Source organism: Myotis lucifugus, unplaced genomic scaffold (assembly GCF_000147115.1).
Source record: "Myotis lucifugus unplaced genomic scaffold, Myoluc2.0 scaffold_178, whole genome shotgun sequence".
NCBI lineage: Eukaryota > Metazoa > Chordata > Mammalia > Chiroptera > Vespertilionidae > Myotis > Myotis lucifugus.
Genome location: NW_005871226.1, coordinates 2,331,164 through 2,356,214, shown reverse-complemented (window position 1 = coordinate 2,356,214; position 25,051 = coordinate 2,331,164). Strand labels below are relative to the sequence as shown.

At 36.8% G+C, this 25,051-nt stretch overlaps 1 protein-coding gene across 5 annotated transcripts in view; it reads left to right on the top strand.

Annotated features, from left to right (window-relative positions):
• Positions 1-5,362: 5,362 nt before the first annotated feature.
• Positions 5,363-25,051, top strand: part of GPCPD1 (glycerophosphocholine phosphodiesterase 1) — a 56,907-nt gene continuing 37,218 nt past the window's right edge. For 4 of the 5 annotated variants that reach the window (XM_023760245.1, XM_023760246.1, XM_023760247.1 and 1 more), the window contains exons 1-5: positions 5,363-5,439; positions 7,290-7,386; positions 11,703-11,787; positions 18,782-18,857; positions 20,817-20,858. In XM_023760245.1, the coding sequence (XP_023616013.1) occupies positions 5,391-5,439; positions 7,290-7,386; positions 11,703-11,787; positions 18,782-18,857; positions 20,817-20,858 (349 nt within the window). In that variant the 5' untranslated portion in view covers positions 5,363-5,390. Of the gene's footprint in view, positions 5,440-7,289; positions 7,387-11,702; positions 11,788-18,781; positions 18,858-20,816; positions 20,859-25,051 lie in introns of those variants that run through there. The other variant, XM_023760248.1, reaches the window with a different exon arrangement.

Below are 25,051 nucleotides of genomic sequence, written 5' to 3'. Positions count from 1 at the left end.
TATTCTAGACAAAATAAGACTTAGAAAAGTTGGACTTAAAGAAATAATGACCACATTGCCCTACCCGGTCTGGCTCAGTGGATAGAGCGTCAGCCTGCGGACTGAAGGGTCCCGGGTTCGATTCCGGTCAAGGGCATGTACCTTGCCTGTGGGCACATCCCCAGTAGGGGGTGTGCAGGAGGCAGCTGACCGATGTTTCTCTCTAATCGATGTTTCTAACTCTCTATCTCCCTCCCTTCCTCTCTGTAAGAAAAAAAATCAATAAAATATATTTTTAAAAAAAGAAAGAAATAATGACCACAAAATAAATCTCACAGTGGCAAAGTGAGTAAAACTGTATGTACAAAAAGTAGATTGATGAATCAAATCTCTGTGTTTAACTTAACCAAGAAAAATATATGAAGTATATGTGAAAAGGAAAACGTTTCGAAAGACTTTACTGCATTGTTTAGAAAGTGATTAAGGCATTAACTTGGCTTAAGGAAATCCAGAAATCCTTTCTTAATAAAAATTTCTTCATGTCTGCATACATTTTACTAAAACATTGACTCAAAGTATACTGTGGTCAGAGTAGTGGGATCATAATGGTTCTCCACCAAAGAAATTAACTCAGGAAAATGTAGGCATTTCCTATAGTCCTTTCTTACAGTCAGTTATGATACTCAAAGCTGTTGGTGTCTAGGAAAGAGCAAAGAGAATCGGAAACAGCTTTTTCTTTGAAAAAAAATTGGGGGAGAGGAAAACAGTGAGAGATGTTCTTTTTGGCGAGAGAAACATGTTTTAGCTAAAAATATGTCTTTAATTTAGCTCTAAGTTAAAATGTTCTTATACCTTGGTTTGCTTAAATCTCCTTTTTGTCCCCTAAGCTGGTAAACTAGTAAGGTCACATATTGGAATAGTTTCTTTGACTAAAAGAAGAGAGTAAAATTTATTTTGCTAGGTAGTGTAAACTCAAATATTTTAAAATATAAGTTGCGATGTCATATTTTGCTAGTTGCTTGAGTCTTTAAAAAATATTAAAGTAGTGTTAAATGCTACTCAAAATCTCAGATAAGAATGCTGTTTAATATTTATCTAAAAGCACGAAATGGAGGTTATATTAAAAAACCAAAAACCTTTGTCAGGAAGCAGTCTATAAAAGAGTGATAGGTGAGTTGATTAAATGATATATAAAATTACATACACAGTCAGCTCATGTATGTAGCATTTTTCATCTTATTTTATGTATATTTGGAAGACCTCCCCTGTTCAAGGTTTTTTGTTTCTTTTTGTTTTGTTTTTAACGAAGAGGAAGTGTTATTGGGTGTGTAAATTTTGTGTTTTCACCACAGAACAGTATTTTACTTAGTCACCACTGTTTTTGTGATAGCTGGTGCTTGGGTGCTTCAATCCTGCACCAGAATTTTGGCTTCTGTCCACGATCAAGTAAACTGCTGTAGCAGCAGCTCTCCCGGCTTTTATTGGTATGGTATTAAACTGGGGGATATGGGGTGGAAATTAAACAGAATTATACTACTTTTGGCAATATAAGTGGAAGATGATGCTTTGTTGACGTTTAGGGAAGTTTTGTGGGGTTATCTTTGTGCCTTTTTAGCTTTGTATAGTACATTTACTGCAGCTGTGTCCAGCCAAGTTACTATAGCCACTCTTATAAACAACCTTAAGAATAAGAGACTCAATTTTAATGACCAATTGATTTCCCTTTTATTAAATTAAATTTAGATAATTTTCTCATTTAATGCAGTAGAAATTTAGAGATAATTTTTTATCAGTTGTTAAATTTAATGCATGGGAATAATTACATCTGATTTCCCTGAAATTGGTTAAAATAGTATTCACCTATTAATTGATCAATTTTGAATAACTATGTACTGTAATTATGTGGACAAGACTCTCCTTAGTTGAGAACTGTGGTAGTAAACACTGGGTTAAAGTATGTTATTGGTTGAGATCGAGGTTGGTTATTCAGCAATTTTGCTGGATAATGGAGCTTTTGCTATGTCTCAAAATTAATTCAGAAACATAAAATTTGAGCTTTTATGCTAGCCTTAAGGTTTCTATTTGATATAAATTTAAATGGAAGATTGCAGTGCTTCAATAAGCCATTTTATTAATTGGAAAAGGAAATATTTGTACTCAGTGTTATATACTCAGATTCATATCAGATGTCATGTTAAAAGAGAACTTTTTAATATGTATATGTTTTTTAATATATTTTCTTGATTTCAGAGAGGAAAGGAGAGGAAGAGAAAGATAGTAACATCAATGATGAGAGAACCATTGATTGGCTGCCTCCTGCACGCCCCCTACTGGGGATTGAGCCCACACCCTAGCATTTGCTCTTGATCCGAATTGAACCAGGGGCCTTCAGTCTGCAGGCTGTTGCTCTATCCACTGAGCCAAACCGGCTAGGGCAAAAGAGAACTATTAAGATTTTTGGATAATTATAGGCTATTTGGAGTGGTTAACAATTAAGGTATTTTTAGATTGAGGATATTTTTCAGTAGTGTTAGAACTGGATGTATGTGCTTTAAATAGATCATGTTTACTCTTAGAAAGTACTAGTAGATTAGTGTCCTGGTCCCCGGAACATGCAGGAAGCAACCAATTGATGTGTTTCTCTCTGTCTTTCCCTCTCTCTCCCACTCTCTAAAAAAAAAAAAAAATTACTGGAAATATCCTCAGGTGAAGATTAACAACAACAACAAAAAAGGAAGTAGATTAGATAGCTTAGAAACTATTTTGAGGAAGGACAGATTTTTCTCCAGTGCAGTCTTGGGTTTTCTAACTGAAGTGGTCAAGCTGCTAAATAGGGAAGTCTTTATCCAAGTATAACATGAAGCCACATTGACTGATGGTCCTGTTTATATATATTCAACATTTACATTTTCTGATTGATATAAATGGGATGATATATAGTTTATAGCTAACATTGAGCCTGGACTCTTTAAAAATTTTTTTTTGAAAATTTATTTATTGATTTTTTTAAGAGAGAGAGATGCATTTTATTCCACTTATTTATATAGCATTCATTGGTTGATTCTTATATGTGCCCTGACTGGAGATCGAACCTGCAACCCTGGTGCTTTAGGACATTGCTCCAACAAACTTAAGCCATCCACCCAGGGTGAGCCTCCACTCTTGATCCCCATAGCTGCCCCCTGTGGATACAAATTAATTAGAGATCAGGTTTCTCAATCTCAGCCCTGTTGATATTTGGAGTTGGACAGTTATGTGTGGAGAGCTGTTCTGTGTGCATTCTATGGTGTTTAGCAGCTCTCCTGGCTTCTACCCACTAGATGCCAGGAACATCTCCCCAGATTGATTGTGGCAACCATAAATGTCTCTCGACATTTGGAGGGCAAAATTGCCTCCAAGTGAGAACAGACTGATAGTTGCCAGGTGAGAGGGGAATTGGGGGGTGATGAAAAAAGTGAAGGGATGAAGAAGTACAAATTGGTAGTCACAAAACAGTCACAGGGGCAGCAGAGGGAATGTAGTCAATAATATTGTGTTAACTATATATGGTGACAGGCAGGTACTAGATTTATCAGGGGGATTACTTCATAAGTTATATTAATGTCTAACCCAGCCGTGGGCAAACTACGGCCCACGGGCCAGATCCGGCCCATTTGAAATGAATAAAACTAAAAAAAAAAAAAAAAAAAAAAGACCGTACCCTTTTATGTAATGATGTTTACTTTGAATTTATATTAGTTCACACAAACACTCCATCCATGCTTTTGTTCTGGCCCTCCGGTCCAGTTTAAGAACCATTGTGGCCCTCGAGTCAAAAAGTTTGCCCACCCCTGCTCTAGACTGTGCACCTAAATGAATATAATACTGAATGTTGGCTATAATTGAAAAATTTAAAAATAAACTGTATATTCACTTCATAAAATTTTTTTAAAAAATGCCTCCAGTAAGAATCACTACTATAAATCTATCTGCCTTGTCTTAGAAGTGTAGTAGCAGTTATTTATTAAATGACCATTGCAGAGTAGTGCTTGTGTTCACAGGGAGCCAAGGGAGAACAAAGGGGATATAGAAGAATGAATCACTATGAAAGGTTCTTTAGGACTTAGGTATATGCCCTGACTGGGAATCGAACCTGCAATTTTGTGGTGTGTGTGACAACACTCCAACCAACTGAGCCACCCGGCCAAGGCATGTTCTTTCTATATTTAAATTCTATAACCTTCTTGAGAATTGACATTATATATTTAAAAAGAAACCTATTTCCTATCGTCCCTCAGGTACTTAAATCAGATTGATTTGGCTGGGGGAAATAGCAAAGAAGTGAAAATTCAGAGAGAAAAAATGTGGATAATTGATTAAAGACATTAAAGACTTAGGGGTTTAGATTTCTGTAAATAATCAAAGTGATTCCAAGAATATGGAGATTTAGAAGCCAAAATACTGGTAGGAGAATTAGGGTTATGAATGAAGTTCAAACTTTAGAAAGAAAGGTATATATATATTATATATATATATATAATCAAATACAGGGTTTGGTAATAAATTGCAAAGTTGATACTCTAAATTTAAGTCTGCAGAACTGGACTTGATGGTCCTAAGGATAATAAAGAGAAAATCTGAAGAGTGACTTGTAGCGGAAGGTGTTTGGTTGTTTGTCATTAGTTACTAAGAAGCACATTCTCAAACTTGTTGCAGAACATGACTAGTTTGTTTCAGTGGGTGATATTTTGTTTTTTGGTTGTTTTCCTGTTACTGAAGTTAAAAATCTTTCTGTTAAGGTACAAATCCTCTCTTGAGCCTCTATTTTTCTCTATCGTTTTTTTCCTTTCACCATAACGTGGGCCTGTCCAGGAAAGATAGGTTGAGTTTAGAACAGCTGCTTATCAGAAGAGAAAGTATGTGACAAGAGAATCTGCATCCTTTAAAAAAAAAAGGGGTGGGGGGGGGGAAAGGTCACATTTGTTTTGCAATTTTTATGGTCCATATATTCTTATGGAACAGGTCTGTAACATTAAGTCCCTAAAACTTGCTAGGTACTTCCTAAGTAATTCAGTCTCTATATAAGGTCTGTGGAGTCTTTTGCTCACAAGTTAAGATTTTTTTTTTTTTGCCATCCTAAAAATATTTATATTGAAGATTATAAAGCATGTATACTAACAAAATAGAAAAACATAATCAACTTTAAATGGTATACCTTAACAAAAATTTTTTTTAGCTTAAATGGCCAAAACATTCCTTTATATTCACATCATAAATTTTATTGGACCAAGAAGCTGACAAGTTTGTTCAAAAGTGATAATGGACAGCATTTTTGTTTTTGTATAGCTGTCTAGAGCTAATATTTTCATATACTATAAATGACATCTTCTCTTTTTCTTCCTAGCACGACATCCTCAAATAAATCCATCAGAATGACACCTTCTCAGGTTACCTTTGAAATAAGAGGAACTCTGTTTCCAGGTATTGTAAATGAGAATTTTTCTTATCTGGTTAATCTTAAATATGGAGGTGTTGTTAGATGAAAATATCTTTATGGCTTGTCTGATACCAGAAATGTGCTTGGAGCATCGTAAACGCAGGGAAAAACAAACAAAAAAACTAAAATTTTCCAAGAAAGCTGTGATTTTAATTTTGCGTATGACAAAGATAATTGGGCTATGATTTTTAAATAGCATAAAAATAAGGGAAATTTTGCTAGTGCAAGAAATTAGAAAAATACTTGGTTAAGATAACTTTTTTCCCAATTTATAAATTTTTATTTTTAGCTTTATTGTGTTTTTTTTTGCTGTCTACTTAAGCAGTGTGAAATAATTTTTATGTAAGATAGCATGTCAAAACAGTATCATACCTGGGTTATATACCTCCTTGTTTAATATACTCTGGCTATACTAGGCAGTTCCTCAAATCTGTTGCATTTCTTTTCTAGAACCATTGGGATTTTCTCAGATTATTTCCTCTAGATCTGTGTTCTGCCCCACTTAACTCTCTTTACTGTAATCTCCCATACTTTCAACTAGATTAAGGTCCCTATTTATCCTTTAAAAAAGAAAAATCAAGGAAGGTATAATAACCTAAGTTTATTATAAGAAATATGGTTACTTTAAAGGATATAAGTATTTCAAATATTTTGACATGAAATCTCTGTACTCAATCACCCTGTGCTTTACGTGTGTATTTAGAGCTCTGAAAACTCCTGAATGACTCTCATACCTATAATTTTAGTTAGGTTTTATAGCCCAAGCTTACAAAATGCTCATGCAGGTGGCTAAACCAACTGTAATTCTAGTTTTTCCAGAGTAGTGCCTAAAGCTAGAAACCGAGCTACTATCAGAATGTGGAGGAATTTGTCTTGACCTTTATCATTTGGGTTCAGTTCATTATATTTTTCTTTATGAATTTTAATTATATTAATTCAGAAAGTGTTGATATAAGTCAAAGACTTCCGTGTGTTTATATCCAGGAAGGTGGTAGACTTTTTTAAAAATATATTTTTTTATTGATTTCAGAGAGAAAGGGAGAGGGAGAGAGAGAGATACATCAGTGATGAGAGAATCATTGATCAGCTGCCTCCTGCCTGCCCCCTACTGGGGACTGAACCCACAATCTGGGCATGTGCCTTGACCAGGAATCAAACTGTGACCTCCTGGTTCATAGGTCGATGCACAACCACTGAGCCACACCCGCCTTGCAGAAGGTTTAGACTTTTGCTAAATAAATGAAATTTAGCAAATATAGATAACTATATGTTGGTTTGTCTATTGATGAGAATTGTTCTGATGACAGTCATTATTTTTATAAGGTGTTCTAGATTTTTCAATGTCTTTTTTTTTTTTTAGGATATTTATTGTTGTTACATTGCTTCTGTCCCACTGATAATTTTCTTGATCTTTAACTTGCTAATAGCTACTGTTTGAATTTCAGGAAATATAAATTATTATTTCTTTAGAATACTTGTATGCATTTAGCGATTGCCCCTTTAAATTGGAAGCTCCCTAGAGGGCAGGAACTATGGTTTGATTAGTCAGTGATCTTGGTGCTTTTTATTGGCTCAATAAATAGTTGAACAAATGAAGGAAAGTTCATTCCTCCACATCCCTCTTTTTCTCTGGTTTTGGGTATGTAAAGGTGGGTCAAGTTAATAATGCAATGCTTGTAATACCTGAATCTAAACCCACCTTTCCAGTGGGGTCCTCCATCTTTGCTAAAGGGTACTCTGCATCCGGTCAAAGTAATACAACTGACTGATCTTTAAAACTAAAAGTGGGAACTTTTCTATTTATGCCACTGTAACTGGTGTTCTGTTTCTTTAGGAGAAGTTTTTGCTATATGTGGAAGCTGTGATGCTTTGGGAAACTGGAATCCTCAAAATGCTGTGGCTCTCCTTCCAGAGAATGAGACAGATGAAAGGTAAGCATCGAAATGTCAGGTTACAGAATAATTGCAATGTTCAGATTATAAATTGGGGGCTGTCTAAGATGACTTGGTATGTTTTTCTTCTTTTAATTTTAATTTTTATCAAAGTTATCACATGTATGTAGATGATAAAGAGTGAAATAGCTTTACAAAGTTTGCTGTGAGGAAAAAGTTCATGTTCCTCAATTTCTACCTCTCAGATAACCATTTTCAACTCTTAGTTGGTTTTTCTCGTACCACCACATCTTACCTAATAATAGACAAACATGTAAATTGACCATCCCTCTGCTACGCTCACCAGCCAATTAGGAGAGTATGCAAATTAACCAACAAAGATGGTGTTTAATTTGCATACATAGGCACGAAGCGGCAGAGTGAGACAGAAGGCTCCGGCTGGAGCAGCGAAGGCCTGGGTCCCGGGTGCCGGAGGAAAACCGGTGCTGGCAGCCAGGGAAAGGGAAGGCCTATTGCACGAATCTCTTCGTGCAACGGGCCTCTAGTTTCTAAATAATAGACTTATATTGCTATTTCTTTTCTTTTTTAACTTTTAGGCAGTATCTTTTGGTTTCTCAGTACATATTCTTGATAAAAGATTTAATTTTTGCTCTAAAGTAACTTTTTTTCAGATGTGTATAGTATTAACTAAAAGTAACAGAATGGAGCACGTACTTGTTTAGATAGTTAAGCTAAGGTAATGAAATGAGTTCACTATGAACATTAAATACAGCACTAAACTTAGCATGGGTATATTGGTGCACTGGGCTGGGAAAGGTAGATCTGGGTGTCGGTTTCAGTTCTGCAGTTAACTGTGGTCTTGGGCACATCTAATATCTAGACCTCGGTTACCTCATTTACACAGTAAAGGGGTTAGGATAGAATCAGTGAATGTCAACAAAGGTGGTGCTTCTCTACTTGGGAATATCTGGGAATGTTATGGGTTGTATGTGTGTGTGGGGGGGAGGTGGTAAGGAGAGATGAGATTCTAAATAGTATATAAATACATGCAATACCCCTAGGGAGAAATACTAAATTTGGTGATTATGAAGCTCAAATTCTGTTTTCCTATGGAGCAGCACTACTAAAAGTGTGGCTTGTGGACCAGTGTTAGACAAAAACCTTAAAAAAAAAACAGTGCATGATGTGAGAAATATACACATTGAGAACAAGCATTTGGAAATGTTTATGGCAGTTTGACATGCTAGGGCATCCATGCATGTCACCATGGGCACACCTTGTTGAATGGGTACTGTTGCAGGACAGATTGGGTAAAACAAACGAGCAAACAAAAACTGGTCCTTCGAAGCAGAGAAGCACTGATGGCAAAGCAAAGGAAAATAAAACAATACCCTAATGTAAGCAAAGAAAAAGAAAAACATAAAAAATATATAGAACATCCTTGTCACTATTTGTCATTAGTGTGCACATTTTCTCAGCCACAAGTAAAGTTCATTGAGAAATGATACTGGAATCACAGAGGAATGGGATGTTGAGTCCTTTCAAGTGGCTATTTTCCCCTTGACTTTTCGGATCAGCCAGTTCTATGAAGTGAAACCTGTATTTTTCTGAACTGTTCCTAAAATACCCCTCTGCTCAGAACTTTTGAGCTTCCCTGTCACCTATCTTAAGTCCATTTCATTCAGCCTCATCAAAGTGATGTGAATAACATGAGGTAACACCTAACAACTTAACTTACGAGACCAGCTATTTTTCACATTGTTGGCATACACTGAAATATATTGATTCATATATGGCAGATAAACAGAGCTTCACAAGCAGAAAGGAAGTAGGCAATACAAAATTATACAAGAAGATAATAGAGAATAGGTGGCCTTCGCATCAAAGTGTTCTGTACCCCGTTTTCACAGTCTCTTAAGCCTCTTCATACCTACAGTCTTGTGGTGACAAAAGCTTTGTTGGGTTTTTTTTCTACTTACAGTTAATTTGAAGGTCTTGGTATTGTTTCTTAACAATGCAGAAAATGTGAGTCACTTTGGTTTTACTTGCTCTCCTTATAGATTTTGGGGAGGATTTGAGGGCAATTCAAAATCATGCAGGTGCACTAAACCTTCTCACTTGCCTGGTTTATTTTTAATTTCATTAGGTTATGTTCATTCTTGCCCTCACTGAGCAGTGCCATTTCATTTTTAACTTTGCTACATTTGCTTGGAGAACTAGAGTGAAAAAGACTAATTGCTTTGCTTTCCATCTCTTTTCTTTATTTAGTGGTTGTTAACCAGAGGCACACATTAAAATAACTTTTGAGGGCTTTTAAATTATACACCTGCCTAATCGTGACCAGTGTGGCTTAGTTGGTTGGCTATCGTCCTGTGCACCAAAAGGTTGCTAGATTGATTCCTGCTTAGAGCACATGTCTGGGTCTTGAGCTCTATCCCTGGTAGGGGGCATGCAGGAGGTAGCCAATCGATGTTTTACTCTCACATCTTCCTCTCTCTCTAAAAATCAATAAACTGTTCTTTAAAAAGATATATATATATTCCTAGGCCTTTTTCCTGGATTGAGAAATAATGTATTAGAGAGGGGCCCCAGTATATTTTTCAAAGCTTCCCACCAGTTATAGTGTGCACATCTGGGGCTAGTTTTATACACTGTAGCTTACTGTTTTATGGATGAGATAATACTGGGAATTTGCCGCCACCCCCCCTCCCTTATTTTTTTTTTTTTTGGTAGCAGAGATGGGAAATAAACTTCACCTTAGAGTTTGCTTGGAGTCCTATGTTGAAAATGATTCTGAGCCTATCAGGGAAAAGTAATAGGGGTACATATGCCAAGCATTTGCTCTCCTTGCTTTAGAGCCGTGATTCTCAACCAGTCATATAACCAATGCCCTATGAAATGTTATCAAATTCCATATGATCAGGCTCTACCCCAGACCTATGAAAGCAGAGTCTCCCAGGAAAAAGTCAGGGTATGTGTATTTTTTAACTACCATATTTTTCTGATAGCTGAAGCTAAGACTTTGGGTGACAGCTGGCTGTGGATATTTCTTAGGAACTACAATTGAGTCAGAGTAAGGATAATGCCTAAAGCCTGTCTTGGCAGCCAGGTGGGGAGCAGTGCTAGCCATCTGGTGACATGGAAGAACATTTGGAACTGCCGTTTATTCACTGAACTGTTCAGGTGGAATTAATGTTTGGGTAATGGTCTATGACAGTGGCTCTCAAACTTAAGTGTTTGTCATCAGAGTTACCAGTTAAATGATAGATTCTTGGCCGCCCCCCCCCCCCCCACCCGATTTTCTAATTTAACAGGTTTAGGTGTGGCCTGAGAATTTGCATTTCTTTTCTTTTTTCTTTTTTTTTTTTTTTAGAATTTGCATTTCTAATAAGCTCCTAGGTCAGTGATGGTGAACCTTTTGAGCTCGGGCATGTCAGCATTTTGAAAAACCCTAACTTAACTCTGGTGCCGTGTCACATATAGAAATTTTTTGATATTTGCAACCATAGTAAAACAAAGACATATTTTTGATATTTATTTTATATATTTAAATGCCATTTAACAAAGAAAAATCAACCAAAAAAATGAGTTTGCATGTCACCTCTGACACGTGTGTCATAGGTTCGCCATCACTGTCCTAGGTGATACTGACCATCCTTGGAGCCACACTTTGGATGCCGCTGGTCTGTGGTTTGAAGCTAATAACCACTTCTAATCATGAATTGTAGTGAATTTTAGAATAGCATAGTTCAAAGGAGGACATTGGGTTGAAACAAGTAAGATACAAATACTGATTGCTTGGCGAGGAGAATAGCCAGAGTCTGGGCAGGACAGAACAAGGGACAATTGGGAACATGAGTTGCTGGCCTTGGCCCCAAAGCCTCTTAGCAGCTATGTAACATCTCTAGCTAGGAAAGCCTGACTCTAGTTTCCACCTCTGCACTACTTGCTTTTTCTGTTTAATACTTCTCCTGGCTCTTTGTATGGCTGGTTTCTTCCCATCATTTAGGTCTCAGCTAAGACAGTTCTTCCTCATTGAGACCTCCCATCCAAAAGCCTCTTCCAGCACTTCCTGTCACATCAGAAAGTTCAAATAGCTCTTAGAGTGTATGTTGCCTGGTTGTTTACCCACACAAGACAGCAATCTTCTTGAAGATGGGGCTCTTTCTGCCTCATTCATCAATGTGTTTCCAGTGCTTGGTACAGATTAGGCCTGGAGTAAATTTTGTGCAGGAATAAATAAGTGGTTTGGGTCACAGACCTTATTTGAGGGGTTTTATGAATTATGTAATCTTTATGCATTTTAGTTTGGTATTGATGTAGCTGTTTTAATTTTTTTTTTTTTCCCCTCACAGCATGTTTTGGAAAGCAACTATTGTACTCAGTAGAGGAGAATCAGTTCAGTATCGCTACTTCAAAGGGTGCTTTTTAGAACCAAAGGTATGTTTTCTTCACCTAGTTTCCAGTTTCTTTAGCAGACTTCTTTCAAAAGCAACTAATTTAAGTTTGGAAACATTAAAAGTAAAACGAGTTTGTATTGATCAAATAAAGAAAATAGAACTCTAGATTAATAACATTTTAGTACAAAAAGCAAGGAAGTAGCCACTTCAGAGACAGCTGATGTCTGTAATGGAATTTTTAAAAGACTAATAGTAAGTATGTTGCAGTATTGTTATCATGATATAGGTTTTAATGATAAATAAATATTCTTGATAGGTAGGTATGTATTTTCGGTAACTTTTGTAAACTAATTAGTAACCAGTTACAAGGTTTTTCTTTTTGTTTTGTTTTTTAATCGTGAAGTGGTATAAGTACATTTAGAGGAGTATATATCCAGCTTTTAGTGAATAATTATTTTTAAAAATTATTTCACAGCAGCTGTCTCTTAGTGGCTGCATTGTTTAACTTCTTTAAAAACTGAAGTAATTTCTCTTAGATTTTTTCAACAATGGTTTTGACAGACCAAGATCTTTTCTGAATGCCTTTGGAGTCTATTGAATCTAAATCTGCTTGCTCAAAATGATTTATTATTTTGGGAGTGTTTTTGTATTTAGAAAAAAAAAGTTGATTCTTTTCCTCTGTTTAAAAGATACTCATTTGCTGGAAGGATTCTTTTCCTTCAGAGTTTTACCTTTGAGCACACTTGGGCTGCATGTGAACAAGGGCTTAGGCAGGAGCCTAGGACACAAAAAATGGATTAGAACTTTTAAGAAAATTTCTTCCCCTTTAGGGTCATTGAATACTTGTAACATATGAAAAATGCAAGCAGCCACTGTTACCTCATTCTCTTAGCCACCATTATAAAAAAAGAAAACTGACAAACCCACTTCTGCTGTCTTTTGCACCTATTACGTTTATTCCGAGAATATATTGTAAATACTCAGTAATTAAACTTAAATTACATTATGGTTAATCATTTTGTTGGCTTATCTTGACAATAGTCTCACTTTATGACTTAAAAAAAGAACATTTCTTAGTATAGGGATTATGCATTATGGCATAATTGTTCAGTACATATTGAACAATTATGCATAGACACATAGATCCACAGCACTCATGACGTTGAAAGCTTATTTGTGGATCCTGGTATGTGAAATTTGTAACATGTGAAATCAACTAAATTTTACTTAAAGGGGCATTTGGACCAGAAAAATCATAATGAATCTTTTGGGCATAGTTTTCTAAAGTAAGACTGTTGTCAACACAGGTTAAAATAAGCCAATCTACAGTATTTCCCCTCTTCATTGAAAATGTAACCAAAAGCAGCAAATCAGTCCAAAATGCCTTTGAAAAAAATTGGCAAGAAGTCTGCTTACAGTAAGAAACAAGTTTTTCCCCTTGTAATACTTGCAAAAGTTTACAGTATGTGTTGGTGAGTGTGTTTCTTTAAGTAGGTGCTCTGTATCGTGTACACATGTACCGTGTGATGCAGGGGCTGCCATGGTAAGTATGTTTTTCATGGAATAGAGTAAATACCTACATAAAATCCCATGCATATGGCTAGAGGGTCTTTCCCCCCACATGCAAACTTAAAGGGACACTTTTTTTGTAAGTTGGTGGCGCTTTTTAAATGAAACTTACTTTTTAGTAAAAGTAATTATGAAACTGTCTCAATTGTGCATTGTCAAATGATAAAACTAATGTGCAAGGAATCTTAAAATCATGCAATGACGTAAATTACTGGAATATATATGTTATAAATATAAAAAATAATAGGAAACCAAAGTAATTATGAAAGCATTAAAAAGCTGAAATGGGTAATAAGATTAATTTTACTGGTCAAAGTTTTAGAAGGTGATCTAAAGCAGTTGTAGAGCCTAAGCTAAAAACCTTGTGATCTTGTCACTTGACCTTTAGACTTTAGCTTCCTCATCTTTTAAATGAAGGGTTTGAACTATAAATTTCTTAGGTCCATTGCTACTATTTTATTGTAAATAATGTAAAAATTTTACCATTCATATTCTCTTATATTTTGCTCCTTCTGGCATATTCCTTTTAGTTTAGAAGTTGAGTCTGGCAGTCCTTTTTCTCTTAATTTTTCATAGCTACGCGTTCTCTTATACTTTGTAGAATTAGAATAAGGTTAATATGTTGAATTTTAAGATAATTTTATTGGTGACAAATCAAAATACTAAGTTATATAAACATAGAAATCAAAGGCAGTAGATATTCCTGGAATGAAAGCATTGGTATGAGCCTGCATAGTCCATTAATTTCACATTCTCACCAAAGTAATTTTTGAGTTAACATGCAATTTAAACATTTCTTTAACCCATCTCCACCCCTTCTTTCTTGTGGCTAGAATTAGGGTAGTTACCTTATACAGAAGTGTTAGCCAATTTTTAATTATATTGTCTTTGAACTGCTTCCTTCATCTCAGTGTGTGTAGCTCTTTATTTTGCAGTAACATTCTGTTTCCAATTTTTATAGGTGTTAACATTCACTTATAATTAGATTCATTGTAAACTTTTATTTTATTCTTAATTTCTCTTGATTTTCATTTAGAATAGCCCAGGGTTATTTTGGCTTCTTTTTACAATGGTTTCTTTTTTTATTATTAAATATATTTTTATTGATTTTTAAAAAATATATATTTTTTATTGATTTAACAGTCACCCAGAGGGAGAGAGAAAATCAATGATGAGAGAGAATCATTGATCGGCTGCCTCCTGTACGCCCCCCACTGGGGATCGAGCCCACAACCTGGGCATGTGCCCTTGACCTGAATTGAACCTGGGACCCTTCAGTCCGCAGGCTGATACTCTATCCACTGAGTCAGACCGATCAGGGCTGTTTTTATTGATTTTTTATTTATTTTTATTTTTTTAGAGAGAGGAAGGGAGAAGGATAGAGAACTAGAAAAACATCAATGATCGGCTGCCTCCTGCACACCCCCTATAGGGGATCGAGCCTGCAGCCCTGGGCATGGGTCAACCCCTGGCATGGGTCAGTGCTCAACCAGAGCTACACTGGCTGGGCTGTTTTGTAGTTTTAAGTGTATATATCTTACACATTTGAATTAAATATATTCCTAAATATTTTTATTTTATTTTTTGATGCTATTGTAAATGGATGGTGTTCTTTTAATTTCAATTTATTTATTGTCAGTGGTTTATTAAATATAATGAAATTCTAAATGCTAAATACCCTCAGCTATTAACTTCATATTTGAACTATCGTATAGAGATATCTATCCATCTACCTTTGCTGTACTCCTTCCTAGGTGACCATTTTCCTTAATGGTCTTATTAAAAATAGTGATGCTTAAGTAACTATGGTCTGGCCTCAGACAGCATAGATAAAAATTCTTCAGAGATCCTTTTACATGCACATTTTCCCCAAAATAGTGGAAGAAAACAATTAGTAAATATTAAAAGTGCACATTTACATTTTTCTTGATAGTTAGAAGCAGTGCTATTACATGAGTATTTGATAATTTGTTTGGTGGTTTGTTAAAACAAAAATTTCAGTCTACATATTGGATAATATTTTAAATTTCTCTCAGTGCTTGATGTAGCTTAGTGATGTCAATAATTGTTTGAGAAGCAATCAGTAAGACTTTTGTGTGTATGTGGAAACATAGTTTTAGGGTGTCTTTTTTGTTTTGTTTTATTGTTTTGTGTGTTTTTTTGTTGTCGTTGTTAGTATGCATGCTTGAAAACATTCTAGCAATCATCTGATTTAATATATACTAAATTGTAAAATAACTCCACCAGTACTGCTAATGGAATACTGTCCTGGACTGATACTGTTCCTTTTTTTCTCCAAAGATACACCTTCCACTTAACTCCAAAATGCTTAAAATTGTAACAGCCTTTTACAGAATGGAGCTGTTCTTTTCTTTTACTTATTATATTTTTATTGATTTCAGAGAGGAAGGGAGAGCTGTTCTTTTTTTTCTAAGATCATGATTGTTTTCCATGGAATAGAGCCTTAAAAAGGATTGCATGTTTTGGAGTAACTATTGAGATTTTTAATATGTCAATGCTCAGGTTTTTTAAAAAAAATTTAAAAGAACTTCAGTAAGCTAAAATTTAAGATGACCTTCTAAAGTTTAATAAATTAGTTATAACAATTTTGGAAATTCATGGTATTTTAAAACTTGGGTGTGTTTTTTTTTTCCAATATTATAATACTTTGTGTGCCAAACAACACAGATTTGTAGTGTGAATGCTAGTAGACACAATTGTAAGTCATCTGTTGAATTGGCCCTTTGGATTACTCAAATACTCCATTCTGTTCAAGCCCAAATTGTTGTATGCTGTAATTAAAACATATGAGGATGGAGTTAATTAAAATTACTACTAAAACATATACCCTATCAAATACTTAATCAACAGGGCTATTCTTATGTGCATGGTAAAGTTCCCCTGACAAATCAATTAAAACAAAAACGTCTTTTTTTCCCTCTACCCACTTTATTTTTATTTTTCTGGATTTCAGAGAGGAAGGGAAAGGGAGAGAGAGATAGAAACATCAATGATGAGAGAGAATCATTGATCAGCTGCATCCTGCATGCCACAAACTGGGTTTTGAGCCTGCAACCTGGGCATGTGCCCTTGACCAGAATCGAACCCAGGACCTTTCAGTCCTCAGGCCAATGCTCTCCACTGAGCCAAACCAGCTAGGGCTCCTCTACCTACTTTTTAATCCTTAATATATACATGGCACCCTTTAAGTTACCTTTGATTAGTAACTTCTATAAGAATGTAAACCCATACCCTCTTTTAGTGAAGAAGATTTTTTTTCCCTTTGGGTAGCGTATGTTGGAAACATGGGAAGAATAGGTTAGTTTTCTCTGGCTGCTTATTATTGCTAAGAAACATGATTCCTATTTTTAATGTATGCAATTTGCATCTCTTGAAGATTAAAAGTTTGATGTTTAAAAAAACTGGAAAACTGTAACAGGAAAAAGTTATAGTAAAAAAAAAATCTAGGAAATGTAGGATTAAATACATCTCCTTTTAGTTTTTAAGGAAGTTAAATTCGTACTTTAAGATGAGCAGTTTTCACATTTACCTTTTAAAAACATCTACCCAGTCTACCAATTCATAAGTAAACTTTATAACAAGAAGGTATTTGTCAAGAGAAAATGAGCATTTTTCGTATTATAAGTGATTTGAATGAGGATCTAGTGCTATTTTAGTTTTCAAATTCCAAAAGTTTGCAAGTTTAAAAAAGATTTTTAAACTTTATTTTTAAAAAATATTTTTATTGTTTATTTTATTTATTTTTTATTATTATTTAAAAATATTTTTATTGATTTCAGAGAGGAAGGGAGAGGGAGAGATAGAAACATCAATGATGAGAGGAGATGATCATTGGTTGGCTGCTTCCTGCACGCCCCCAACTGGGGATTGAACCTGCAACCCTGGCATGTGCCCTTGACCAGAATCAAACCTGGGAGTTTTCAGTCTGCAGGCTGATGCTCTATCCACTGAGCCAAACAGGCTAGGGCAAAAATACATTTTTATTGATTTCGGAGAGGGAGAGCGAAACATCAAAGATGAGAGAGAATCATTGATTGACTGCCTCCTGCACACCACTTACTGGGAATCGAGTTTGCATCCTGGGCATGTGCCCTGACTGGGAATCAAACAGTGACTTCCTGGTTCATAGGTCGATGCTCAACTACTGAGCCATACCAGCCAGGCTCTCTGGTTATTTTAAGTGGCAGAATTATCTCTTGTGTTTAATTACCTAATGTGCCTAATCTGTTACTTATTTGTTATCACTTGCCGACTTTTTAAAAAATAGCAATATTGAAATCCTATAACGTGTTATAGGAGAGTATTTAATGCCATCTAAAGATGTATAATATATAGAGACAAGCTTACATGTTTTAGGCTTTTTAATAGTATGTTTAGATATGCCTAGAAAAGGGCTTGAGGATTCTGTATGAAAATGTTGATAATAATTAACCCTAAGTGGTGTGATAATGGGTGACTTTTTTTTTCCTTTTTGCATCCCTGTATTTTACTACATTTTTTCAGAAGACATGAAGGTTACAGTCAAAATTTGCTTTTAAAATATGTACTTAAGGGTTTCATTTTGACACATAAGTTTAATTAGTCATTTAAAAAGTAATTAAAGGATAATTAGGAAGCATTTAATACTTCAGTCTCTTATATGTCGGAAATCTTTGTTGGTAGGTTCATTCTTGTTTTAAAAATTGTGTAGATGTTATTGACATAAAGTTTTATTTTCTTAGTAAAAGACCTTGATAATAGGGAACAATATTAGGAGTTATCACACTATGAATTTAGAAACTCAAAGGCATAAAAAAGTAAAACTGGATGTTAGTTTCACTTTTATCAAATTTGTTCTTCAAATTTACCCGTGTGTGTCTCCTTTCTTTTAGGGTTTCCTGTGCTCTTTAGAAACATTGGTTACTGTGATAGGAGAAATCTGATGTTCTTCCCGTTATCTACTTACTATTCTTAAATGTATATAGTAAAGAACTGTATTATGTCCTCACATTTCTTGAGTAACTTGTGATAGTTGGGCTTTATCCAAACACCTTAAGAGTTACTTAAGATGAGATGCTTTACCCAGTAACACACCCCATTGACTGGCTGATATACCAAACATAAGCTATATTTATGGTTAACTTTAACTTAGAACAGAATATCAGTTAAAAATTAAAATTTCTTTGAAAAAAATCGAGTATTGTAGGCAGATTTAAGAATGAGTTTTATGTACCAGTTCATCCCATTTTTCTTTGTTTACTCTCTCATCCCCATTTTCTTCCAGCACTCATCATGATTTGTGACCTAGTACATTCCTGATTAAGGGCGTATAATATTGATAATTAACAGGATGAATCTTTTGGTTTCATATGTAGTATTAATTTAGGCCACGAACATCTAATGGAGTCATGGGTAGAATATAAGATATAAGAAATTATTGCAGACATTTAACTTTTAAATTGCAGACTATCGGTGGTCCATGTCAAGTCATAGTTCACAAGTGGGAGACTCATCTACAACCACGATCAATAACCCCTTTAGGTATGGGCATTAACTGCATCTGTTTGAGGCATATGCATAAGTTACTAATATGCTGCACAATGGCTTAGTGGGATTTAATAAATTTTTATTCTAAAGTTTAAGGTCAATTTTCACTTAGCATATCATGAATCTTTCAAAACTAAATAGTTCTTAATTGCCTTTCTCTATAAACTATTAGAAATGCTTAATTGTTTTTATTTTGAAGGGTTAGATTAATTTATTGTAGACTTTTTATTTGGAGTAGTGACAAAGTTTACAAAGTAACATTCTTCTTTGCTGAGCATCCATGGCTTTATTGATTACTTGCTCAGATAATTTAGAGAATTTCTTTTTCTTTTAGAGAAAGAGGAAAGGAGAGAGAGAAGGAAAGAGAGAAATTGATTTATTGTTCCACTTATTTATGCATTCATTGGTTGATTCTTGTACCTGCCCTGACTAGGGATCAAACCCGAAACCTTGGGATATCAAGATGATGCTCTAACCAACTGAGCTACCCAGCCAGGACAAAAACAAAGGTTCTTACATTTTTAACTTTAGTGAGAATAGAGCAAGTTATTCTATTTATTCTGGTTTTTTATTTTTAAATAGTAAATACTTGAATAAATTTGTGTGAATAAATTCAAATTTCTTGGTTGTAGCAGACATATTTTCCTCCTTATTTACTTAAGTACCTTGCTGGCTATGTTAAAATTGATATTCAGATCAATTTATAAAAAACATTATTCTGTTTTCTTATTATGCCTAAAAAGGCATTTCTCTTCATACAAGTATTTTTTTAATTTCCTTTTCCATACTGGATTAAAACTTGAAGTTTATTTCACATACATTAAATTATCGATTCATCTTTAAATTGACTCATTGCTGAGAAATGCATCTTTCAGTGTCTAAGGAAAATTAGAATGTAAAGATAATAATTGGCTTTCTAGTTACCAGCTTAGAAAGTAGTGAGAGATTCTGCTTTACCCTATAGTAGACAGGTTTTGTTTAAACAGCTATCTCATTCCATCCTCTTTATTGAATTTTCTTTTTATATGTTTTAATACATTTTTGATATTGTATTTAGGATTTTTCTGATAGCATATTTCAGAATTATAATAGTTCTATACTGAGGTTGGAAATTATTAGGTATGAGTAGTTTAAAATAATTTGCCTTTTGAAGCATCTTGCAGTTAAATATATTTTATTATTGTGAGAAGTGGGATGATTATGTTTCTGATCTTTTAAAAAGAAATTTATATCTGAAAAATAGACGCTCTAAACTTAAGAGCTCCATGAAATCTGTCAGAGAATCTTCCTTGGGAACTATCACATTAATTTTGACAAATATTTCAGACCTATGTGTAAAGTAAACAGGAAAGGAAAGAGCAGGGAATTAGTATGTTATTCAGAAGGTGGGGCTTAGTAGCTTATTTAGTTTAAATTTCTGTTAGAAGGGCATGTGCTAGAACTTACTCTTTTGATAGTTCCTCACAGCTCTGAGTATACAGGTAAGTTTATGCTGTTTGTAAAGCTTTTAGTTGGCTATTGAGAGTAGTGGAGATTTGAGGAGAATTACATTTTAGATTTGTTCAGAAAATGCATTACATAAGAATAAGCATTTTAATTGTGCCACGACCTTTGGTTTGAAAAATGAACCAGGAAATACTGTTGTCCAGCAATCTGTCAGGCTCACAAATTGTGGGTGAAGTTTGTCCCAGTGCCTCTAGACACCATCTGAGGAGTCCTCTTTCTCTTCCTTGTAACATCTAAATAATCACTGAGTATGTAAGAACTGATTGTTTGATAGCCTTCTTAAAAGGGAATTCTTTATTGAGGGCTACAATAAATATGCTTATTCACTTTGGGCTGCTTTAAAATTTTAGATTTCATATTTTTAAAAATGCTTAAGGTGGGTAATCTCTCAGTTGTCCATATACATTGTGAATTTTAACTAGGTTTTCTATTTTCCTTCAATTCTAGAAAGTGAAATTATTATTGACGATGGACAATTTGGAATCCACAGTAAGTGAGACTGAGCTTTAAAAATTGTTACTGATATGGTTGATGTTACATAACATTCATTAGAAACAGATATAGGGAAATATGACAGAGTATGATATTGGAAATAGAGGCTAAATCCAAGAAACAAATGCCATTCTCTTAAATAATAGTTTCCACTACAGGTGGGGCAAAAGGTTTACAGTTGTGAGTACGCAAAACACAGAGTTTATTCTTAAATTATTACTAGAGGCCCGGTGCACAAAATTCATGCATGGGAGGGGGGTCCCTTGGGGGATGTCCGACTGCCTCTCGCAATCCAGGACCACTGGCGCCTAACTGCTCGTCTGCTTGCCTGCCTGTTTGCCCCTAACCCCTCTCCCTGCCTGCCTGATCGCCCCTAACCACCTCTGCCTGCCTGCCTGATCGCCCATAACTGCTCCCCTACCAGCCTAATCGCCCCTAACTGCTCCCCTGCTGGCCTGATCACCCCTAACCACCTCTGCCTCGCCCTGCACCTGGGACCCAGGATTCCCTCCTCCGGCCGGTCACAGGCACCCGGGACCCGGCCAGCTTAGCCCGGGCGGGCCGCAGCCACAGGGGACCGTGGGCAGGCGGCTTCGCCCGGGCTGCAGCTGCAGGTGCCCGGGACCGCGGAGGGGGTGGCTTATCCCTCTAGCAGACAGCCTGGCTGGTCCCCATTCCTCTCTCACAAGCTCATTTGTGCCTGTGCCTTGCTGGTCCCCATTCCTTTCTCCCCAGTGTCTGAGCTGTGATGGCGTGAGGGCGTGGTGACCATTTGCATATTAGCTCTTCATTCTATAGGATTTATTAACTAGTGTCCCGGTGCACAGATTCGTGCACATTGAAAGGAAATTAATTAGGTAGGGGTAGGGGCAGGAAGTCGGAAGCCGGAAGCCGGAGCTGACATGGCGTGATCTGGCAGCACTGTGGCCACCATAGAGCAAGTCAGGGAGCGGTGTCATTGCGTGGGGCTCTGGAATCAGAGGGGCTGCGCTTCCTGCATGTCACTGTGGGCTCCCTGCTCGCTGCCTACGGCTGGTACATGGTCTTCAGCTAGTACATGGTCTTCGGCTGCATTCTCCAGTTGGCAGTCTTTCAGAAGCTTTCTGCCCGCCTGAGGGCCTCCAGGCAGAGGCAGCTGGACAGGGCAGCAGCTGGTGTGGAACCTGATGATGTGAGACGACAGGAGGCTTTAGCAGCCGTTCGCCTGAAAATGCAGGAAGAATTAAGTGCCCAAGTGGAAAGGCACAAGGAGAAACTGACAGTTTGAGGAAGAGAAAAGGGGAAGGAAGATTGAAATGTGGGGCTGCATGCAAGAGGGGAAATGCTACAGAGGCCATGCCAGGAAGAAGACAGCCCAGGGGCTTCTACTTCATCCAGCCTCCCCACAAACAGCAAGCAAGCGACAGAAAGAAGCATCTACGCGTGGGTGGTTATAACCCTTTGTCTGGGGGAGAAGAGGGAGCCTGCGCCTGGAGACCTGGACATAGAGGCCCATCGTCTGGCAGATGAGGCTAAGAAGCCTTGCCCAGTGTCACTCGCACTTGCTTCTCCAGGGGACCCGGTCAGGGCCGGGCCCAGGGACAATAGCACTGAAAGGCAGTGGAGTAGGCCTCAGTCCCACAGCGGCCACGAACCCGCCTCCCAGCTTCAGGGGTCAGCTCTATGAGGAGAAGGAGCCCGGGTTCCTGCCCATCGGCCCAGGGTTTGCAGCGGGAGCAGCTGCTCATCCCAGTCAGCTGAGCGGCACTCCCACTGGGGTAGCGCACTGACCACCAGAGGGCAGCTCCTGCATTGAGCATCTGCCCCCTGGTGGTCAGGGCACGTTATAGTGACTGGTCAACCAGTCGTTCTGGTCGTTCCGCTGTTAGTCACTGGGCTTTTATTATATAGGATTATTGTATTTTTTATACAAACTATAAACCTACTATTTTTTATACAAACTATAAACCTACTTTTGCTCCACCATGTATAATTTTTTTTTTAAATATATTTTTATTGATTTCAGAGAGTAAGGGAGAATTAGAAACATCAATGATGAGAGAAAACCATTGATTGGCTGCCTCTTCATGGCCCCCCCCCCCATTGGGGATCAAGTGAAACCGGGAATTAAATGCCTTGACTGGGAATCAAACCATGAACTCCTAGTTCATAGATTGATGCTCAACTACTGAGCCCAGTGGCTGGGCCCCTGTATAATTCTTATGCTCTAAGTTTTTTGACAGGTGATTTCAGTTATATGAGTTAGTAATAACATCACTTTTTAACACTACAGACAGTCCTCGGGTTACTTTGGACTCGATGTATGTCGTTTCATGGTTACGTCACCATCTCCCATTTATTTATTAAAAAAAAAGTTCCATTTTGACGCATGTACATAAGTGCTTTATGTTTTTTATTATTTATTTGCCACAAGTAAAGGTCAGGAATTGTTATCTTTCTTTTAAATTTTTTTTACTGTTTCACTTCATTACTGCTGTGTATGTGCTCCATGTAAGTGACGTAGGTGACTATGTAGGTGAGTTCCGACTTACGGGCCGTAGGAACAGATCTCCGACATAACCCCAGCACCTGCTGTATTATGTTTGAAAATGATATTAGCAGTTCTAAACATTTAAGATATGAAATGTTACTCTTAAGCTAATTTGTGCATTATGTATGTTTATATGTGCATTTATGGTAAAATCCAGATTAAGCAGAATATTCTAGTAATTCTGACTTAGTCTTTAACATTTAATTAGCACATTAGAAATCCTTTTACCTCTGAATATGTTGAAAATGTTATTCATTTGTATACTTCTGCTTCAGTAAACACTTTGTGAATTCAAGTTTTCAGGGACTTGAATTCTTACAATGTGTCAGCATTATGCTAAATTGCATTTTTATTTTATTATTTTTCCTTAAATGCAATTGATTGCATTTTCATTTTTAAATACTTTACTGTGTAAAGGAGTGGGCAGAATGTGTGCTTTTGCTGACTGAACCAGAGATAAATTGCTGATAACCAGTTGCTTTCCTATTCAGAACAGGAAGGAACAGGTTTGAATGTTTTGGTTGTGGTTTTAACAGGGGGCATGTGTTTATACACTTTAGAAATGTACATGCTTTGGCAGGTTTGGATAGGGAATTTTGGATTTTATTTGAGGCTATTTGTGTTATATCATCAGTAGTCTAAAAATACTTGAATAGCTTTAGTGTTTTATAGTCTTGTCCTCTTTATTTAGAAAAGATGGTATTTATGTTACATGTTTTGGAGAGCTTTTTTAAATATATATATTTTAATATATTTTTATTGATTTCAGAGAGGAAGGGAGAGGGAGAGAGAGATAGAAACATCAATGATGAGAGAGAATCATTGATCGGCTCCCTCCTGCACCCCCCCCCCCCCCCCCCAATGAGGATGGAGTCCACAACCGGGCATGTACTCTTGATTGCAGTCTAACCTGGGACCTTTCAGTCCACAGGCTGACACTCTATCCACTGAGCCAAACCGGCTAAGGCAAGAGCTTTCTTTATATAGGAACTAGGGGCCCGGTGCACGAAATTCGTGCACTCGGGCGGGGGGGGTATCCCTCCCTCAGCCCAGCCTGCCCCCTCTCACATACTGGGAGCCCTCAGGGGATGTCCTAGTGACGGCTTAGGCCCGCTCCCTGCTCCTCTTGGGGATAGGCCCTAAGCCACAGTCTGGCCTCCCTTTGTGGGAGGTGACCGGGCTGATCAGGGGAAGGCACCAGCCCCATCACCCCGCTGCTGCAGCCACTGCCAGTCACTGCAGCCAGCAAGGTTTTTTCATCAACACAGACTCCAGTCCCTTTACCATGAAAAAATGACAACTTTCTTTAGGCATTTTCAAGATGTGTCTTTCATATAATAATAATTTCTTTATTATTTTTTTATCCTCACCTGAGGATATGTTTCCATTGATTTTTAGAGAATGTGGAAGAGAAAGGGAAAGACAGAGAGAAACATCAAAGTGAGAGGAACACTTTGATTGATTGCCTCCTGCATGAGCTCTGACATGGGCCCTGGCCAGGGAGGAGCCTGCAACCTAGGTACATGCCCTTGGTCAGAATTGAACCCAGACCCTGTCATCTGCAGCCAAGGCATTATCCACTGAGCCAAACCGGTTAGGGCAGGATATGACATTTCTTAGCCCTCCAGCAGCGGCCTTCGTTTTTTTCGCCAGGAGTGTT